At 38.7% G+C, this 18,188-nt stretch overlaps 1 protein-coding gene across 1 annotated transcript; it reads right to left on the bottom strand.

Moving 5' to 3' along the window:
- Positions 1-883: 883 nt before the first annotated feature.
- Positions 884-17,943, bottom strand: LOC141910122 (neurofascin-like). The gene is made up of 14 exons (XM_074800837.1): positions 17,854-17,943; positions 17,471-17,564; positions 14,071-14,185; positions 12,980-13,161; positions 11,042-11,251; positions 9,339-9,461; positions 8,122-8,251; positions 7,261-7,499; positions 6,922-7,068; positions 5,827-5,967; positions 5,155-5,318; positions 4,665-4,800; positions 2,962-3,135; positions 884-1,943 (listed from the first exon to the last, which is right to left on the bottom strand). Exons 2-14 carry the CDS (start codon positions 17,562-17,564, stop codon positions 1,345-1,347), a joined length of 2,454 nt encoding a protein of 817 aa, XP_074656938.1. The 5' UTR covers positions 17,854-17,943; the 3' UTR covers positions 884-1,344.
- Between the last annotated feature and the right edge of the window lie 245 nt (positions 17,944-18,188).

Here is an 18,188-nt window from a genome sequence, read left to right as displayed (position 1 = left end):
ATATACAGCGGAACCTCGTTACAACGAACTTCACGGGACCAGAAAATCAGTTCCTTATAACCGATAGTCCTATATACAGCGGAACCTAGTTACAACGAACTTCACGGGAACAGAAAATCTGCTCGTTATAACCGATAGTTCTATATACTCTCAATCTGGAATCAATAACCACTTAATTGTATATAGATTGAATGTGACAGATACATTTTACGGAGAGATACGCTTTAAATCAACCTCGACGACGCCATTTTAATTTTCCGATTTCTGCCCTGAATACTATGATTAAACCCGCGACAGTGGCGCCACTAGAAAAGTGTGGAAAATTCAAATTTGTCCGAATTGATAACTCAAATATTTAAGCAATCCATAGGTCATTAGGGCGTTGTACACCCCTAATTGTTTAAGTTACCTTTCAGCCTTCTTGATATATAGAAAAAGATCAACGTCCTTATTGAGTTTATTGGTAGTTTCCTTCTTAGATATGCTGTAAAATGCAACTCAACCGTTAGAATATTTTCAAACGCGACGCCCATTATACCAAGTGCGACCTCAGTAGCTCCCAATGAGATAAGGCGTGATGGTGTTGCATCGACCTTCAGTTCTGATTTACAAGTGGGTTCGAGTCCTGCTGGCTGCTTACAGTGTGCGGACAACGCTTGAAATGCCGCGGTTCCGTCGTGAACAGTCCAATAGGGTTCGACTCGAATCGGTATAAATACACTGAAACCTTATTACTCAAAGGTCTTGAAGAATATCGTTAATATCGATTCGATAAAAGCTTCCTTTCATGAAATAGAAATATATCACTTTTCTATAACGTACCTGGAGAGACCGCTTACCTCCGACGATAAAACAAAAAAGCGTCTCGAAAATGGTTTTTTATAGTATTAATACGTAATCTTGTTTAAAAAAAAAACATTCACAGAAAAACAAATACTCTCAATAATGTCGTTAACAGAAATGCGCGATATCAAAACATTTTAGATTTTTGTTACGTTAGTTTGTCTGGGATAGCGTTGAAAAGGCGTTTAAGATAATACGCAAGTGCCTAGTTAGTTAGCAATCTGCTGCCTGGACGAGACCACCCCTTAGGCAAGCTCAATCTAAAATATTCAAAAACTGATCGTCCACACTTCACACGTGTTCAGAACTTCACCTGAGACGTTTTTAATTGAAAATGAACTACAAACACCAGACATTAGACATTTTATCAGCACACTTTCAACAACTGATCGTCAAGACATTAACACACAATGGTGACGAATGTTTAAAGGGGTGAAGGTCGTCCAGGCAGCAGATTGACACATATATTTGGCACTGTCAGCTAATGATGCCACCACGTGACTAGATAATTGCTGACTCGTTGAAAAATGGTGTAGAATCTGCGTCTACAGCCGTTTGTTGCTGATTTGTGTTATCAGCTGCAGGAGGGGCGTCGACAGCAGCTTCCTGCTCATTCACATTGCCGGATGCAGGTGGCGCTGGTGAAACATCTTTCTCCTCGATGGCGCCACCAACCCCGCCGCCTTCATCATCTCCCATTTCGCCATCATCTGGAGCTCCAAGTTCCAGTCCGTCTGTCGGTTTGGTCGGCTCCGGTGCTGGGATCTTGGTAGAGTTGGTCGGCTCCGGTGCTGGGTTCTCGGTAGAGATGGTCGGCTCCGGTGCTGGGTTCTCGGTGGAGTTGGTCGGCTCCGGTGTTTGGACCGGATCGTCTGCTTGAGTCGTGTTATCGTCGTCGGAGCCGACCAACATGGGATGGCCGTCCTCGTCGGAGGCGACCAGTGTGGGATTTACGATTCCGACTTTGGCAGAGTTTTCGAATGCTTCATCATCAATGTCGATTTGGGCGGGTCTCGCATTTTTCGGCGAAAAATCGCGGAATCCCGTGTCCTTCAACTCCTGTTTAGGGTCGTTACCGGAAGCTTTCTCAAGTTTATCGACTGAAATGATCAGAAAAATAATTGTTGGATCATATCAAAATGAGTATTATACATATGCACTGGTCAACAGCTTTGTTCTCTACTGAGTTCTAGTCATCAGATCCTCGTCCGGTTTTGGTATCAAATTTTGGTTTTATAACAAATCTAACAACTTAAGACCAGTCTAAGCTCATTTTGGTTCTATAACCAATCTAACAACCTAAGACCAGTCTAAGCTCATTTTGGTTCTATGTCCAATCTAACAACTTAAGACCAGTCTAAGCTCATTTTGGTTCTATAACCAATCTAACAACTTAAGACCAGTCTAAGCTCATTTTGGTTTTATAACAAATCTAACAACTTAAGACCAGTCTAAGCTCATTTTAGTTCAATAACCAATCTAACAACTTAAGACCAGTCTAAGCTCATTTTGGATGTATAACCAATCTAACAACTTAAGACCAGTCTAAGCTCATTTTGGTTTTATAACCAATCTAACAACTTAAGACCAGTCTAAGCTCATTTTAGTTCAATAACCAATCTAAGAACTTAAGACCAGTCTAAGCTTATTTTAGTTCAATAACCAATCTAACAACTTAAGACCAGTTTAATCTCATTTTGGTTCTATAACCAATCTAACAACTTAAGACCAATCTAAGCTCATTTTGGTTCTATAACCAATCTAACAACTTAAGACCAGTCTAAGCTCATTTTGGTTCTATAGCAAATCTAACAACTTAAGACCAGTCTAAGCTCATTTTAGTTCAATAACCAATCTAACAACTTAAGACCAGTCTAAGCTCATTTTGGATGTATAACCAATCTAACAACTTAGTACCAGTCTAAAATCAGTTTGGTTCTATAGCCAATCTAACAACTTAAGACCAGTCTAAGATTATTGTGTTTCTATATCCAATTTAAAAACTTAGGACCAGTTTAAATTCAAACCAAATTCATAAGTAAATTCACAGAAGACAATAAAACTTTGGGAAATTCCGGTCAACCCTTTTTTTGCGCTGGATTCCCGATGTAAACTAACCCGGATAATCGGCACCGTTGCGCCGACTGTCGGCAATCCTGTAAACGATGACGATGACGATAACGATGAAAAGGATCCCACCGACGATAATGACGATGATCAACCAAAGTGGCATCGCTGGCATGACGTTCGTCTGTTTGCCGATGGCCGGAGCTGGTTTCTCGACCGCGAGACCTGTTGAAATTCACAGATAGAATCAAATCAAGCGGATTCTAAAGATGAGACGCAAGCACGAAGACAAACTAAGATAATAGCATTTGAAAATAAGGACTGTTTTAAAAACGACTCATTCAGGTTATAGTCTAAACGGTTTTTTTTTTTCAAAGTATTTCAGATAAACTCTTCTTATACTTAATAATTCAAGTCCAAACGTCACTACTCTCTCAGTTCTGAAAATGTCTCATATAATCGAGTCTAAACGTCACTACTATCTTAGTTCTGAAAATGACTCATAGAATTGAGTCTAAACGTCACTACTCTCTTAGTTTTGAAAATGTATCATAGAATTGAGTCTAATCGTCACTACTCTCTTAGTTTTGAAAATGTATCATAGAATTGAGTCTAAACGTCACTACTCTCTTAGTTTTGAAAATGTCTCATATAATCGAGTCTAAACGTCACTACTATCTTAGTTCTGAAAATGTCTCATAGAATTGAGTCTAAACGTCACTACTCTCTTAGTTTTGAAAATGTATCATAGAATTGAGTCTAATCGTCACTACTCTCTTAGTTTTGAAAATGTATCATAGAATTGAGTCTAAACGTCACTACTCTCTTAGTTTTGAAAATGTCTCATAGAATTGAGTCTTAACGTCACTACTCTCTTAGTTTTGAAAATAGCTCATAGAATTGAGTCTAATCGTCACTACTCTCTTAGTTTTGAAAATGTCTCATAGAATTGAGTCTAAACGTCACTACTCTCTTAGTTTTGAAAATGTCTCATAGAATTGAGTCTAAACGTAACTATTCTCTTAGTTTTGAAAATGGCTCATAGAATTCAGTCTAAACGTCACAACTCTCTTAGTTTTGAAAATGGCTCCTAGAATTGAGTTCAAACGTCACAACTCTCTTAGTTTTGAAAATGATTCATAGAATTCAGTCTAAACGTCACTACTCTCTTAGTTTTGAAAATGTCTCATAGAATTGAGTCTTAACGTCACTACTCTCTTAGTTTTGAAAATGTCTCATAGAATTCAGTCTTAACGTCACTACTCTCTTAGTTTTGAAAATGTCTCATAGAATTGAGTCTAAACGTCACTACTCTCTTAGTTCTGAAAATGTCTCATAGAGTTGAGTCTAAACGTCACTACTCTCTTAGTTTCTGAAAATAGCTCATAGAATTCAGTCTTAACGTCACTACTCTCTTAGTTTTGAAAATGTCTCATAGAATTGAGTCTAAACGTCACTACTCTCTTAGTTTTGAAAATGTCTTATAGAATTCAGTCTAAAGGTCACTACTATCTTAGTTTTGAAAATGTCTTACAGAATTGAGTCTAAAACGTCACTACTCTCTTAGTTTTGAAAATGTCTCATAGAATTCAGTCTAAAGGTCACTACTATCTTAGTTTTGAAAATGGCTCATAGAATTGAGTCTAAACGTCACTACTCTCTTAGTTTTTTATGTTTTCTAATTGTGTCATTGTATTCAATCCACGCAAACATGAACCATGATTATGAAATAATCTTCCCTATAGTGAACTTACGCCTGATAATATGTTCTACGCTCGCCTTTTCTCGTCCGGACGACGCTTTGCACACGTATTTTCCCAGCCAGGGATCTGCTTTGTCGAACTTGCCGGGGTCGATCACAAGCTCATTCCCTCTACTCAAAGGTTTTACCTAATTAAAATATGATCAGCGAATATTTGTACCGCTGGGTAATTGACATAAAAACAATTGGAATTCAATTAAAATTGAATTTAAAGTTATCCTATAGGGGTTAAACCTCAACCTAGACCCGGTTTTATAGACCGAGTATCAAAGGTAACCCTAGGGATAAGTCCTATACCTGGACCTGGTTTAAGGATAGACCGGGTATCAAAGTTACCCCTAGAGACAAATCCATAACCTGGGCCCGGTTTTATAGACTGGGTATCAAAGTTACCCCTAGGGAAAGGTCCCCAACCTGGACCCGGTTTAATGATAGACCGTGGTACCCCTAAGACAAATCGTCAATGACGCACTGAAATTTACCTCGAATCCTTTTTCGGATTCGCTGATAGATGTTCCGTTACGGCTCCACTCGACGCTAGGGGGCATCAGCCTGTCGTACCAGAGCAAACACGGCAGTTTAATCGGGTCTACTTGCTTCTTGGCGTCCATCGCTTTATTCGTGTTATTAGCTACTTCAATACGATCTACAAAACGCATCGATAACTGATTATACCGATGACCTGCGTGCGTGGCTGGGGTTCGAACCCCAAATATATTTTTTTCCGAGTGCCTACAAAAAGGTTTGCCCGCACTAACGAAATAAACTTCAGTTGGGTGTTAGAAAAAGATGCTTCGTGTTCAAAAACAAACGCAAATGCCGCCGTGTTTTTACCAAAAAAATCGGCACCCACACGCTACATGAAATCGACCATAATTTCCTCGCAGAACTTTGCCTTTATTCGGACAGACCCTTACAAATCCTGGCTACGGGTCCGGTATGGTATATCTCGGCCAAGATACTCGAGTCCAGATCTAAGTGTTAGTGATACTCCAGCAGGGCTAAATTTTGATTTTTAGAAATTGCCATTTTTTGTAGTATATCGTATAGTGAAAGTGAAAGAATTCTTTTGTAATTTACTCTTATTTCAATTATCAGATATTTCTGATATAATATGGTATTTCGCGCGATAGAAAAGAAATTTCTAAATTTACCCATCACGCCGACATAAGCGGGCGAAATGATCGCGCCGTGTTCGTTTAACGCTTGGCACTGGACGACCTTGAACTTGACGTCATCGCGCATGGATGTGAACGCGAACGACTCATCAGTGACGGTGAAATTCGCCTGGCTATCTGAAATAGTGCGGACGAAACGGAAAACATGAGTTTTAAAGCTAGCTAAATAACAAACTCGACGGGGCGGACTTAGTACTTAAAGGTAAACTAGTTTATCAGGTGGCTACTATGCATTAAGCTCGTATATACTTCAAATAGACATGTTAAGGCCACGCACCGAAATACCCTGTTTCTGAAGTGGCGAGGGTTTTTATTTTTACGTCCCCTTTCTTTAAAAATATAAAATAAAATGCCTTATTCCAAATTCAAAAAAAGTGTGGAGGGGGACTATATTTTTTTCATTATTTAAATGGTGAAATTCGGGCGTCTGCGACCTTGAATCAGGTTGGAAAGCACTTCGTTACCGAAATGCTCACCTGCAACAGTAAAAATTGAGAAGCGACCGTGAGACAAGATCACAAGATTATTTATATATAAGCGTGATCAGGTTATTTATCGGGACGAGTGCGGGAGTGTTTTACTTGTTTTCAAAAAAAAGAAACGATAACAGATTTCTGCATGCGGAATGCACATTTTTATTTTTATCTTTTTTATTTTGACGCGTGCAAAAATGAAATTGATTAGAAACAATGAACAAATGATTTATTTACTTATGGTATGTACAAGATTTATAAACATAATTTGTTTGAATATAATTTCATAGATAAATAGGCACATATATAAGAAGGACAACCCCAAGCCCTAAAGGCTGAACCTGATAGAGGATTGCACTTAGAAAAAATAATAAACTGATAAAAATAAAGTGATAATAAATAAAGTGTTAATCACATATGAAGATAATAATGATAATAGTAAATAATAATAATAAAAATGATAATAATAAATAATAATAATAATAATAATAATAAGAATGATAATAATAAATAATAATAATAAGAATGATAATAACAATAACTCCTCTACGAATCTTCTAAAACAAATTAATCGAATTTGTATTTCGTAAAGACCTACCGATCCATTTCCCGGGTTCGTAATCGACACCGTCGACGATCCAGCTAATCGCCGGTTGTGGTTTGCCTTTAGCTTTGCACTCGAATACGGCCTCTTCCTTCGGAAATATCAGAACGTTTTTCGGCTTCGAAATCCATTCGGGCTTTTCTGGAATGAGAAAATTTGCATAAATTTAGGGATAGCGCTGTCGCCGCCATACCACTTCCCATATTCGTGCTATCAATCTCGGTACCTGCTAGTATCGGGTCGCAATTCAATGATCATACCCGTGCTAAAATTTGGCTCGTAATCTATTATCTAAGGGGCTATTCGAATGTCTATTGACAGAGGGAAACTCACGCTCGATGGTTACGTTGTAATAAGCTCTCGGTTCATCCTGTCTACGAGGTTTACAATAATAGATTCCTTCCACCATATCAGCACCGCCGTCACCGATCTTCAACGAGGTTGTGTTGGAGCCGACCTTGACTGGTTCCATACTGCTGTCGCTTTGGCTGCCATTGACGCTTTGCCCGCTGCTGACGCTTTGTCTTCCGTTGCCGGCGGCCTCTCTGTACCAATCAACGGCCACGTACGGTCTAGTGAGAAATAACCAATCAACGACGATATTTAAAAGAAAATCAAAAAATTTGTCGTAATTGATACAGATGGACACAGCCGGTCAGATTGGCCGTCAAGTGCAAACAGTCATTAGAATGGGGAACCGGCACCGCTAACTGTGGCAATCGAGGATTCCGCTTATGGCAGGCGAGGATCCGCCAGGTGTCACTAGTGGTTACTCGGTTACCGCGCTTCAATTTCTTCTATATTTCATTTCAATTCGAATCAATTTCTCTCATCGGCAAATCATTTTTCCTGTAAAACTCTACCATGCACTCATTGGGGACACCGATCTGATGTATACTTGATGCCTTGTTTAGCGAAATTTCCATTTGGGAGCCTAAAAATCCAGTTCAAAGTTCATTAAAATGAACTAATTTTCACTAATATCTATGATTACGAATTACGATTACGATTTTATTTACACTCCAACCATCCTCCATGGTATATGCAGGAACGATATCACACATATGTCACGAGAAAGGAGGATATACCACACAACACAAACAGCTGTGGTAAATCTGCCTATCGCGCAGGAAAGACCCGAGTCCGACTCCGCGTATCGTTTTTTTAACGATCATTTCATCGGTCTTTACTTACATTCCGGTGAATAAACAAGGCAGCATTATCGCGCTACCGTTCAACGTTGGCCTTGGATTCATGTTCCGGCGTCCTTCGCTTACGGGATATTTCAAAGCGACGGGTTTAGTCGTGTGCTGATTTGTATCGTCTAGAAAAAAAAGTGTTTTGATCGTCGAGAATGAGAAGGTCGTCGACATTAACTCATCAATATCTTACTGAATGAGAATTAGATATTATTTAATCATTTTTCTGATAAACTTTTTACTGAATCAGGGAATATTAAGACTGTCTACAGTAACTTTTTTTATAATATTACTGAATCGTTGCTGTCATCATAATCGTGCTGAAGTTTTTAAGTCTTCGAGAATGAGAAGTCATTGAGAATGAGAAGGTTGTTGTGAGTAACTAACTAATCAAAATTTTACTGAATCGTTGAAGTCATTGAGATGAGAAGGTTGTCATTAGTAACTAATCATAATTTTACTGAATGGTTTAAGTCATTGAGATGAGAAGGTTGTCATTAGTGACTAATCATAATTGTACTGAATCGTAGAAGTCAGTGAGAATGAGAAGGGAGTCATTAGTAACTAATCAAAATTTTACTGAATGGTTTGAGTCATTGAGAATGAGAAGGGAGTCATTAGTAACTAATCAAAATTTTACTGAATGGTTTGAGTCATTGAGAATGAGAAGGGAGTCATTAGTAACTAATCAAAATTTTACTGAATGGTTTGAGTCATTGAGAATGAGAAGGGAGTCATTAGTAACTAATCAAAATTTTACTGAATGGTTTGAGTCATTGAGAATGAGAAGGGAGTCATTAGTAACTAATCTTAATTTTACTGAATGGTTTGAGTCATTGAGATGAGAAGGTTGTCATTAGTAACTAATCATAATTTTACTGAATGGTTAAAGTCATTGAGATGAGAAGGTTGTCATTAGTGACTGATCATAATTTTACTGAATGGTTTAAGTCATTGAGATGAGAAGGTTGTCATTAGTAACTAATCATAATTTTACTGAATGGTTTAAGTCATTGAGATGAGAAGGTTGTCATTAGTAACTAATCATAATTTTACTGAATGGTTTCAGTCATTGAGAATGAGAAGGTTGTCATTAGTAACTAATCATAATTTTTCTCCTCCTCAAAACCTTCCAGTAGTGGGTACAGTATATATTATTTCGAATTGAGAATCATAATCAAAATAACACCCGGCGGGTGTCATATCACGTACCAAGGACTTTGATGGGGTGTAGACTAGCAGACTTTCCGGAAGTTATACCCCATATATTGCAGACGTATAAATGCTGTCCAGTGGTGCTGTCATCTACTTCAGCGTGGGATACAATTAAATCACCTGCAAAACAATTTACATATTCACCACACCATCAGAAAAACAGAATAAATCGGGGCTCTAGTGATATTCAGTTAACACCAGGGGCCGGTTCCATAGTCATGGCTTAGACTTGAGACTAGTCTAAGACTATTTAAGTTATATAGCTTATCTAACAGCTTAAGACCAGTCTTAAGATTTAAGACCACTTTTTGACTTAAATCTTGACTATGGAACCGGCCCCAGGGGCCAGTTGCACAGTCGTGACTTAAGTCTAATAGTGGTCTTAAATCTTAAGTTGTTAGATTGGCTATAAAACTTAGTTGGTCTTAACCAGGTCTTAAGTCTAAACCATGACTATGCAACCGGTCCCAGGGTTTATCTAAAGAATATGGTTTATAGAAATAAAATTTCTGGCAGCGATAGTTTGTTTGGCGCAAGCGACAAATACTGCGGCAATCGAGGCTCGGGGCTCTTGGAAGGATCATCCACCAGGCGTCGCTTGTGCGTGCATTCACGTGTCGACATCCGGATTTTTTTCCAAAATTCAATGTTCTATCAACTATTTCTCAAATTCTACGAATTTCTTATATTCTACGAAGATGAATTATGCTATTTTGACACGGAAAATGTAACAAGGCCGGAAGGAGTTACCCATGATCTGGTCTCAGCTTTTATAATACGAAAATGAAAGGTTTGGCTACTAGACCACCCCCCACCCCCACCCCCCCCCCCCCTACGCCCCAGCATATACTAATACTATCAAAATGCAGACTGTGCTCGACAACAGCTAGTTTCCAGCCGAATAACGCTGTTACCCTATAGGCTTACTTCAACTATACCTGACGACAATCTCTCGCTAGGGTAAAAATGGTTTTTAATCTTTGAAATTCTGTATATAGCGGGTTTTAAACTTAAAACTACCTGGCGACAATCTCTCGCTAGGGTAAAAATGGTTTTTAATCTTTGAAATTCTGTATATAGCGGGTTTTAAACTTAAAACTACCTGGCGACAATCTCTCGCTAGGGTAAAAATGGTTTTTAATCTTTGAAATTCTGTTTAAAGCGGGTTTTAAACTTAAAACTACCTGGCGACAATCTCTCGCTAGGGTAAAAATGGTTTTTAATCTTTGAAATTCTGTATATAGCGGGTTTTAAACTTGAAATATTGTTCGATTTGGCTAATCTGGCTAGCATCTTCGCTTTTGGTTTCAAATGTATCAACATCTGTGTTCTTGATCTTCCAAACGTTGGTCAAGGTTCTAACCCGTTTTCTCCTATAATTCTATCACAAGGCCGCACGGTAAGCTCTCAAGTCAAGTTGAAATGGACATTATTCATAGTAAATAGCACGCTTAGAACGATGGTCCATAATGAGTTTCCCCTTTTTAAAGTTTGACTCGTTTTAATGCATCGTCGGGATTTATCGATCGCGCACGTCTCTGGCAGTTAAAGTGTATACCAGCATTTCAGGTAATAATGGACTTTGGGGATTGTGGAACATTTTTATCAAATAGTTGACACGAAATTCGGTAATTGTTTCAATTTTCGAACCTAACGAGGTTCGACTGTATAATGACATTTTGCCGGAATGAGTGACTTACCATTTTCAGTTTTCACGTATCTGTTCGGGTCGACGGGTATCGGTTTTGGTGTGATATCATTATTCATTGAACCAAATGTCCAGTGGTAATTGGTAGATTCGACGGGTGTCACGCCGACGATTTGTTTCTCGTCGCATTTCAGCTCGAATGAATCGTAAAGTTTGACGGTTTTATTACCGTATGATTCGACTTTCTGTTTTCGGGAAATTTCTACAAACAATCAACAGCGTACACCGTATTAGAATCCAGTTCCACAGTTGTGTGGGTTTAATTTGACTCTGAATCCAGTTCCACAGTTGTGTGGGTTTAATTTAACTTTGAACCCCGTTCCACAGTAATATGTGAGGGTTTAATTTGACTCTGGATACAGTTCCACAGTTGTGTGGGTTTAATTTGACTCTGAATCCAGTTCCACAGTTATGTGGGTTTAATTTAACTTTGAACCGCGTTCCACAGTAATATGTGAGGGTTTAATTTGACTCTGGATACAGTTCCACAGTTGTGTGGGTTTAATTTGACTCTGAATCCAGTTCCACAGTTGTATGGGTTTAATTTAACTTTGAACCCCGTTCCACAGTTGTGTGGGTTTAATTTGATTCTGAATCCAGTTCCACAGTTGTGTGGGTTTAATTTGACTCTGGATCCAGTTCCACAGTTGTGTGGGTTTAATTTGACTCTGAATCCAGTTCCACAGTTATGTAGGTTTAATTTGACTCTAAATCCAGTTCCACAGTTGTGTGGGTTTAATTTGACTCTGAATCCAGTTCCACAGTTATGTAGGTTTAATTTGACTCTAAATCCAGTTCCACAGTTGTGTGGGTTTAATTTGACTCTGAATCCAGTTCCACAGTTGTGTTTGTTTAATTTGACTCTGGATCCAGTTCCACAGTTATGTGGGTTTAATTTGACTCTGAACTCAGTTCCACAGTTGGGTTCAATTTGTTTCTTGATTCAGTTCCACAGTTGTGTGGGTTTAATTTGACTCTGAATCCAGTTCCACAGTTGTATGGGTTTAATTTAACTTCGAACCCCGTTCCACAGTTGTGTGGGTTTAATTTGACTCTTAATCCAGTTCCACAGTTGTGTGGGTTTAATTTTACTCTGAATCCAGTTCCACAGTTGTGTGGGTTTAATTTGACTCTGAATCCAGTTCCACAGTTGTGTGGGTTTGATTTAACTTTGAACCCCGTTCCACAGTAATATGTGCGGTTTTAATTTGACTCTGGATCCAGTTCCACAGTTATGTGGGTTTAATTTGACTCAAAATCCACTTCCACAGTTGTGTGGGTTTAATTTGACTCTGGATCCAGTTCCACAGTTATGTGGGTTTAATTTGACTCAAAATCCACTTCCACAGTTGTGTGGGTTTAATTTGACTCTGGATTCAGTTCCACAGTTGTGTGGGTTTAATTTGACTCTGGATCCAGTTCCACAGTTGTATGGGTTTAAGTTGACTATGGATCCAGTTCCACAGTTGTGTGGTTTTAATTTGACCCTGGATTCAGTTCCACAGTTGTGTGGTTTTAATTTGACTCTGGATCCAGTTCCACAGTTATGTGAGTTTAATTTGACTCAAAATCCACTTCCACAGTTGTGTGGGTTTAATTTGACTCTGGATCCAGTTCCACAGTTGTATGGGTTTAAGTTGACTATGGATCCAGTTCCACAGTTGTGTGGTTTTAATTTGACCCTGGATTCAGTTCCACAGTTGTGTGGTTTTAATTTGACTCTGGATCCAGTTCCACAGTTGTGTGGTTTTAATTTGACTCTGGATCCAGTTCCACAGTTGTATGGGTTTAAGTTGACTATGGATCCAGTTCCACAGTTATGTGGATTTAATTTGACTCAGGATCCAGTTCCACAGTTGTGTGAGTTTAATTTGACTCGGGACCGAGTTCTTTCAGTTGTCGCTTTTAATTTGACTAGTTCTCAATTTACCTTCGACGCCAACTTCAACCTTGACAGATTTACTAACACCCCATTTGTTTCTGGCCATGCAGTAGTAAGTGCCCGGTTCGTCACTCTTCACAGTGATAGTTGTAGTGTTGTAATTCCTTCTCAACTGTGGCGGTAACTCGGGATCAGTCAGCAAGCGTTCGTCATCTTTAAACCATTCAACCCTTTCAATGACGGAAAAGTGACAATCTCTCAAATTCTCATTCGACTATTGTTACCGTTTATATGACTGGAGGCCGCTGGTGACAACTTCTGAACAAGTTTCAAATAAAAATCATATTTCGTTTTATCCCTGTATTTCCTTTGTTCAGACTAGTGTACTATAGGCCTACAGCTGCAGCAAAAAGGACAAACAGTGAACATGCGGGCACGAGCCAGGAATCGATCGGCAACTATTGGCGGGAAATTTACTTTGAAATGCAGGTCATGGATTCGCGTATTTCTATTGCCCCAAGCTATCGCTAAGGGATTAAGAAAAATTCGTAAGAATTATGTTGTCAGGTGAGGTCATAATTACTAAAGGTGGCGCTGTAGTTGTTGGATGGCTATTTTTTTTCCTCTTATTTTTTAAACTGACTGTTTACGTCTATTGCTGACCTGCTTAAATGCAACATCTTAGTCAGTGGTAATAAATAAGTATCTAATCTGTCGGTGGATAACTATGGCAATATCTTAGCCGCGATCACACGGACGAGACGATTTGGCCCGGGCCAAATTGGCACGGATCAGGCTCGAGTCAAATTTGGCCCATGCCTTATTAGAGAGCGCGTTCACACGTAAACTACTCACTCGATACTAAACGATACTTTAACAAAGTGAAGTGGATCATTTCTGGTACCAGTTGCAATTCAAACCCAATCACGTTTTGTCTCGTGCACGGGCACGGGCCTGGTCCGTCGTTTTGGTCAAACAGGCTCGGGCCCATTCGGCACCCGTGTGAACAGTTGTCCCGGGCCAAAAACGCTCGTGTGATCGCGGCTTTAGACCCCAAACGGTCTGAACCGTGATAGCGACCAAACTACATCTTTCGCACAACGAAACAAGGTTAACACGTTTGGCATTTAGTAACTTACGTCGGTGTCGGGCTTCCATCGATGTGTCCGCAGAAGAGACTTTCACCATCCGAACCCGAAGAGATATAAACCGGCTTGCCGGACATCCCGCCGGCTATAGTCGGCGGACGACGGTCTACGAAAAATACAATTTAAACAACGTAATGTATTGAAGAATATTTTATGAATATTACGATAAATAAGTTACTTCAATGACCTAAACTACGATCGTTTTCGCGAGCGCCAACAACTCTGAACCCGCGATCTGAGCTACCGGAAAACACCAAAATTAGGATATATCACAAAACAATTTAAAAGAGAAACGATCATCCCTATTTTAAGATTAAAAGATTCATTCTGGCCATTATTTGATAAGTAACCGATGGATATGATAACCATTTTTCGAAGCCTAATCAACTAACATTGAAATCAGTAAAAACTTCCTGGTTTACTGAAACTATGCCCGGCTGTATTATTAGTCAGTCTTTGAAAATGGCCCATAGAATTAGGTCGCAACGTCAACGAGTACTCGTTCATTTTATCATCATTATCGGGTTTTATTTTAAAACTCTAAACAGTTTTCTAAATACACAAAAACAAATCTATGAAAGCCTCCTCTGAATCATTCGTAGTTATGCTTCATTCATGAACAAATCCATTGAACGTATTCAATTACGTTATCTATCAAAAATGAGAAAGTTTTCCATATATAGCTAACACAGCCCTTATTTCCATAGTGACTGAAGAATATGATCGGTTTTCTCAGAATAGGGACCGGTAAAATATCTGATATAGAAAAAGAAACGTACGAAACGTGTTTTGGAAGTTTGATCCAATATTGGTTTTAAAAAATAATATATGTATAATTGAAAATTGTAAAAAGCGTTAAACAAACTAAGTATTTCTATTGATTCTGAGAAGTTTAAAAATGTAACTTAAATTGTGTTACAATTTTGGCTATTGGGTGAAACGAACAATGATTTAAGTTGAATTATCCAAAATGTGGTATCAGTGTTTTATATCCGCATTGTTGCAGTAAATATTCAAAAGTAGTGACGTCATAAAAATGTAATTATCAACTGGTTTCATCGATATTTTCACTTTGTTCCTATCTTCATCCCATGCAGAGGAACGGAACAAAATAAGTTTGGTTGGAAAATATAGGTACCCAAAAAGCGAGGCGCGTGGAAAATGTAAGGCGGCTTTTTGATACAGTCCAGGGCCCGGTTTTAACTCTGACCCGATATTTTCAACTCAATCGAAAATGAATTTAATTTCAGGCTTTGGGTTGAAATTAATACCAGTTTATAAAACTGGACCAAACCCCTTGGTTCAGTTCCACAGTTCCGAGTTAAGATTAAACTCTGAGTTAACTCATCGAAAATGAACTAATTTTAATTCATAGTTAACTCTAACTCACAACTGTGGAACTGGGTCCTTGTCTATATATATGTAAGTAAAGAAGTGATAATTTGGTATTATTACCCCTAGCCTATATCTGTAACTGTGTATCAGTCATCTCCCCCTGGAGAGAAGTGATATTGGTATTATTACCCCTAACCTATATCTGTAACTGTGTATCAGTCATCTCCCCCTGGAGAGAAGTGATATTGGTATTATTACCCCTAGCCTATATCTGTAACTGTGTATCAGTCATCTCTACCTGGAGAGAAGTGATATTGGTATTATTACCCCTAGCCTATATCTGTAACTGTGTATCAGTCATCTCTACCTGGTGAGAAGTGATATTGGTATTATTACCCCTAGCCTAAATCTGTAACTGTGTATCAGTCATCTCCCCCTGGAGAGAAGTGATATTGGTATTATTACCCCTAGCCTAAATCTGTAACTGTGTATCAGTCATCTCTACCTGGAGAGAAGTGATATTGGTATTATTACCCCTAGCCTATCTGTAACTGTGCATCAGTCATCTCCCCCTGGAGAGAAGTGATATTGGTATTATTACCCCTAGCCTATATCTGTAACTGTGTATCAGTCATCTCTCCCTAGAGAGAAGTGATATTGGTATTATTTCCCCTAGCCTATATCTGTAACTTTGTATCAGTCATCTCTCCCTGGAGAGAAGTGATATTTGTATTATTACCCCTAGCCTATATCTGTAACTGTGTATCAGTCATCTCTCCCTGGAGAGAAGTGATATTGGTATTATTACCCCTAGCCTATATCTGTAACTGTGTATCAGTCATCTCTCCCTGGAGAGAAGTGATATTTGTATTATTACCCCTAGCCTATATCTGTAACTGTGTATCAGTCATCTCTCCCTAGAGAGAAGTGATATTGGTATTATTACCCCTAGCCTATATCTGTAACTGTGTATCAGTCATCTCCCCCTGGAGAGAAGTGATATTTGTATTATTACCCCTAGCCTAAATCTGTAACTGTGTATCAGTCATCTCCCCCTGAAGAGAAGTGATATTGGTATTATTACCCCTAGCCTATATCTGTAACTGTGTATCAGTCATCTCTCCCTAGAGAGAAGTGATATTGGTATTATGACCCCTAGCCTATATCTGTAACTGTGTATCAGTCATCTCTCCCTAGAGAGAAGTGAGATTGGTATTATCACCCCAAGCCTATATCTGTAACTGTGTATCAGTCATCTCTACCTGGAGAGAAGTGATATTGGTATTATTACCCCTAGCCTATATCTGTAACTGTGTATCAGTCATCTCTCCCTAGAGAGAAGTGAGATTGGTATTATCACCCCTAGCCTATATCTGTAACTGTGTATCAGTCATCTCTACCTGGAGAGAAGTGATATTGGTATTATTACCCCTAGCCTATATCTGTAACTGTGTATCAGTCATCTCTCCCTAGAGAGAAGTGATATTGGTATTATTACCCCTAGCCTATATCTGTAACTGTGTATCAGTCATCTCTACCTGGAGAGAAGTGATATTGGTATTATTACCCCTAGCCTATATCTGTAACTGTGTATCAGTCATCTCTCCCTAGAGAGAAGTGATATTTGTATTATTACCCCTAGCCTATATCTGTAACTGTGTATCAGTCATCTCTCCCTGGAGAGATGAGATATTGGTATTATTACCCCTAGCCTATATCTGTAACTGTGTATCAGTCATCTCCCCCTGGAGAGAAGTGATATTGGTATTATTACCCCTAGCCTATATCTGTAACTGTGTATCAGTCATCTCTACCTGGAGAGAAGTGATATTGGTATTATTACCCCTAGCCTATATCTGTAACTGTGTATCAGTCATCTCTCCCTGGAGAGAAGTGATATTGGTAATATCACTCCTAGCTTATATCTGTCTGTAGCAGTCATTATTTCGTCAATGAATATGAACTTTAACTTTAATGAACGTAACCATCAGAACATATTATTAAATCGCCAAATGTTATTAGTCTTCTTGTTCTTCAGTTTCCAGTTCCCGCTTACCTTCGATGTCCTCTAGATTTCTCGAAGCGACTGTCACAGTCAGCCAGAACAAGATGGCAGCCGCGATGAAAACTCGCGGAGTGTTCGTCGACATCTGAAACGAAGGAAATAATGCGTCAATTATATATACTTCAACATTCTTCGTCATGCATTTATCACATTCTTGACGGAAACTTTTTTCTTTTGTTTTCGAAATAAGTTAAAAGTATTTACAGACACTCGTCCTCGTTTCATGATCTCAAAAATAAACAGTGGCTACGAACGATATGAACTACTAATTCGAATTGAACCGTGAACAGGGCCAACGTGCTTCATTAGGCCTATTTATATATAATTCAATCAAATATGGTTTGAACTAACTCATATTTAGATATTTAGCTTACCTTTCGTATCAATATCGTTTGAATTAGGTAGTTTCGATACAGTACGTGCTGTACGCGCTGTTAGATATATAGAATGTGTTTGATATCCTGGTATCAGATTGAATATATAACTGGGACTGGACAATAATAACAGCATCATTATAGAGTTTCAGATATAAAAAAACTTCCGCATTTTCAGCTGTTTTTATGAGATGTCGATGATATAGCAAATTTTGCGGTTTTTAATGGCTTTGTTTTTTTACTTGGTAGCAACATGAATTGTAATCACAGTAGTTGTAGGCACAGTCGTGATTTCAGTCAAAAAGTGGACCAGATACCAAAATGAGCTCAGTTTG

This window comes from Tubulanus polymorphus, chromosome 8 (assembly GCF_964204645.1).
Source record: "Tubulanus polymorphus chromosome 8, tnTubPoly1.2, whole genome shotgun sequence".
Lineage (NCBI taxonomy): Eukaryota > Metazoa > Nemertea > Palaeonemertea > Tubulaniformes > Tubulanidae > Tubulanus > Tubulanus polymorphus.
This window is presented reverse-complemented; position numbering and strand designations above follow the sequence as displayed.

What these genes read in the sequence shown, in the direction of transcription:
- LOC141910122 (XM_074800837.1), bottom strand. Translation starts at nt 17,564, where the DNA reads ATGTCGACGAACACTCCGCGAGTTTTCATCGCGGCTGCCATCTTGTTC. An exon ending in ATACGTGAAAACTGAAAATG is followed by an intron (nt 9,462 to 11,041) that starts GTAAGTCACTCA and finishes ATTGTTTTGCAG; the next exon opens with GTGATTTAATTGTATCCCAC. An exon ending in CGCTTATGTCGGCGTGATGG is followed by an intron (nt 5,319 to 5,826) that starts GTAAATTTAGAA and finishes TGCGTTTTGTAG; the next exon opens with ATCGTATTGAAGTAGCTAAT.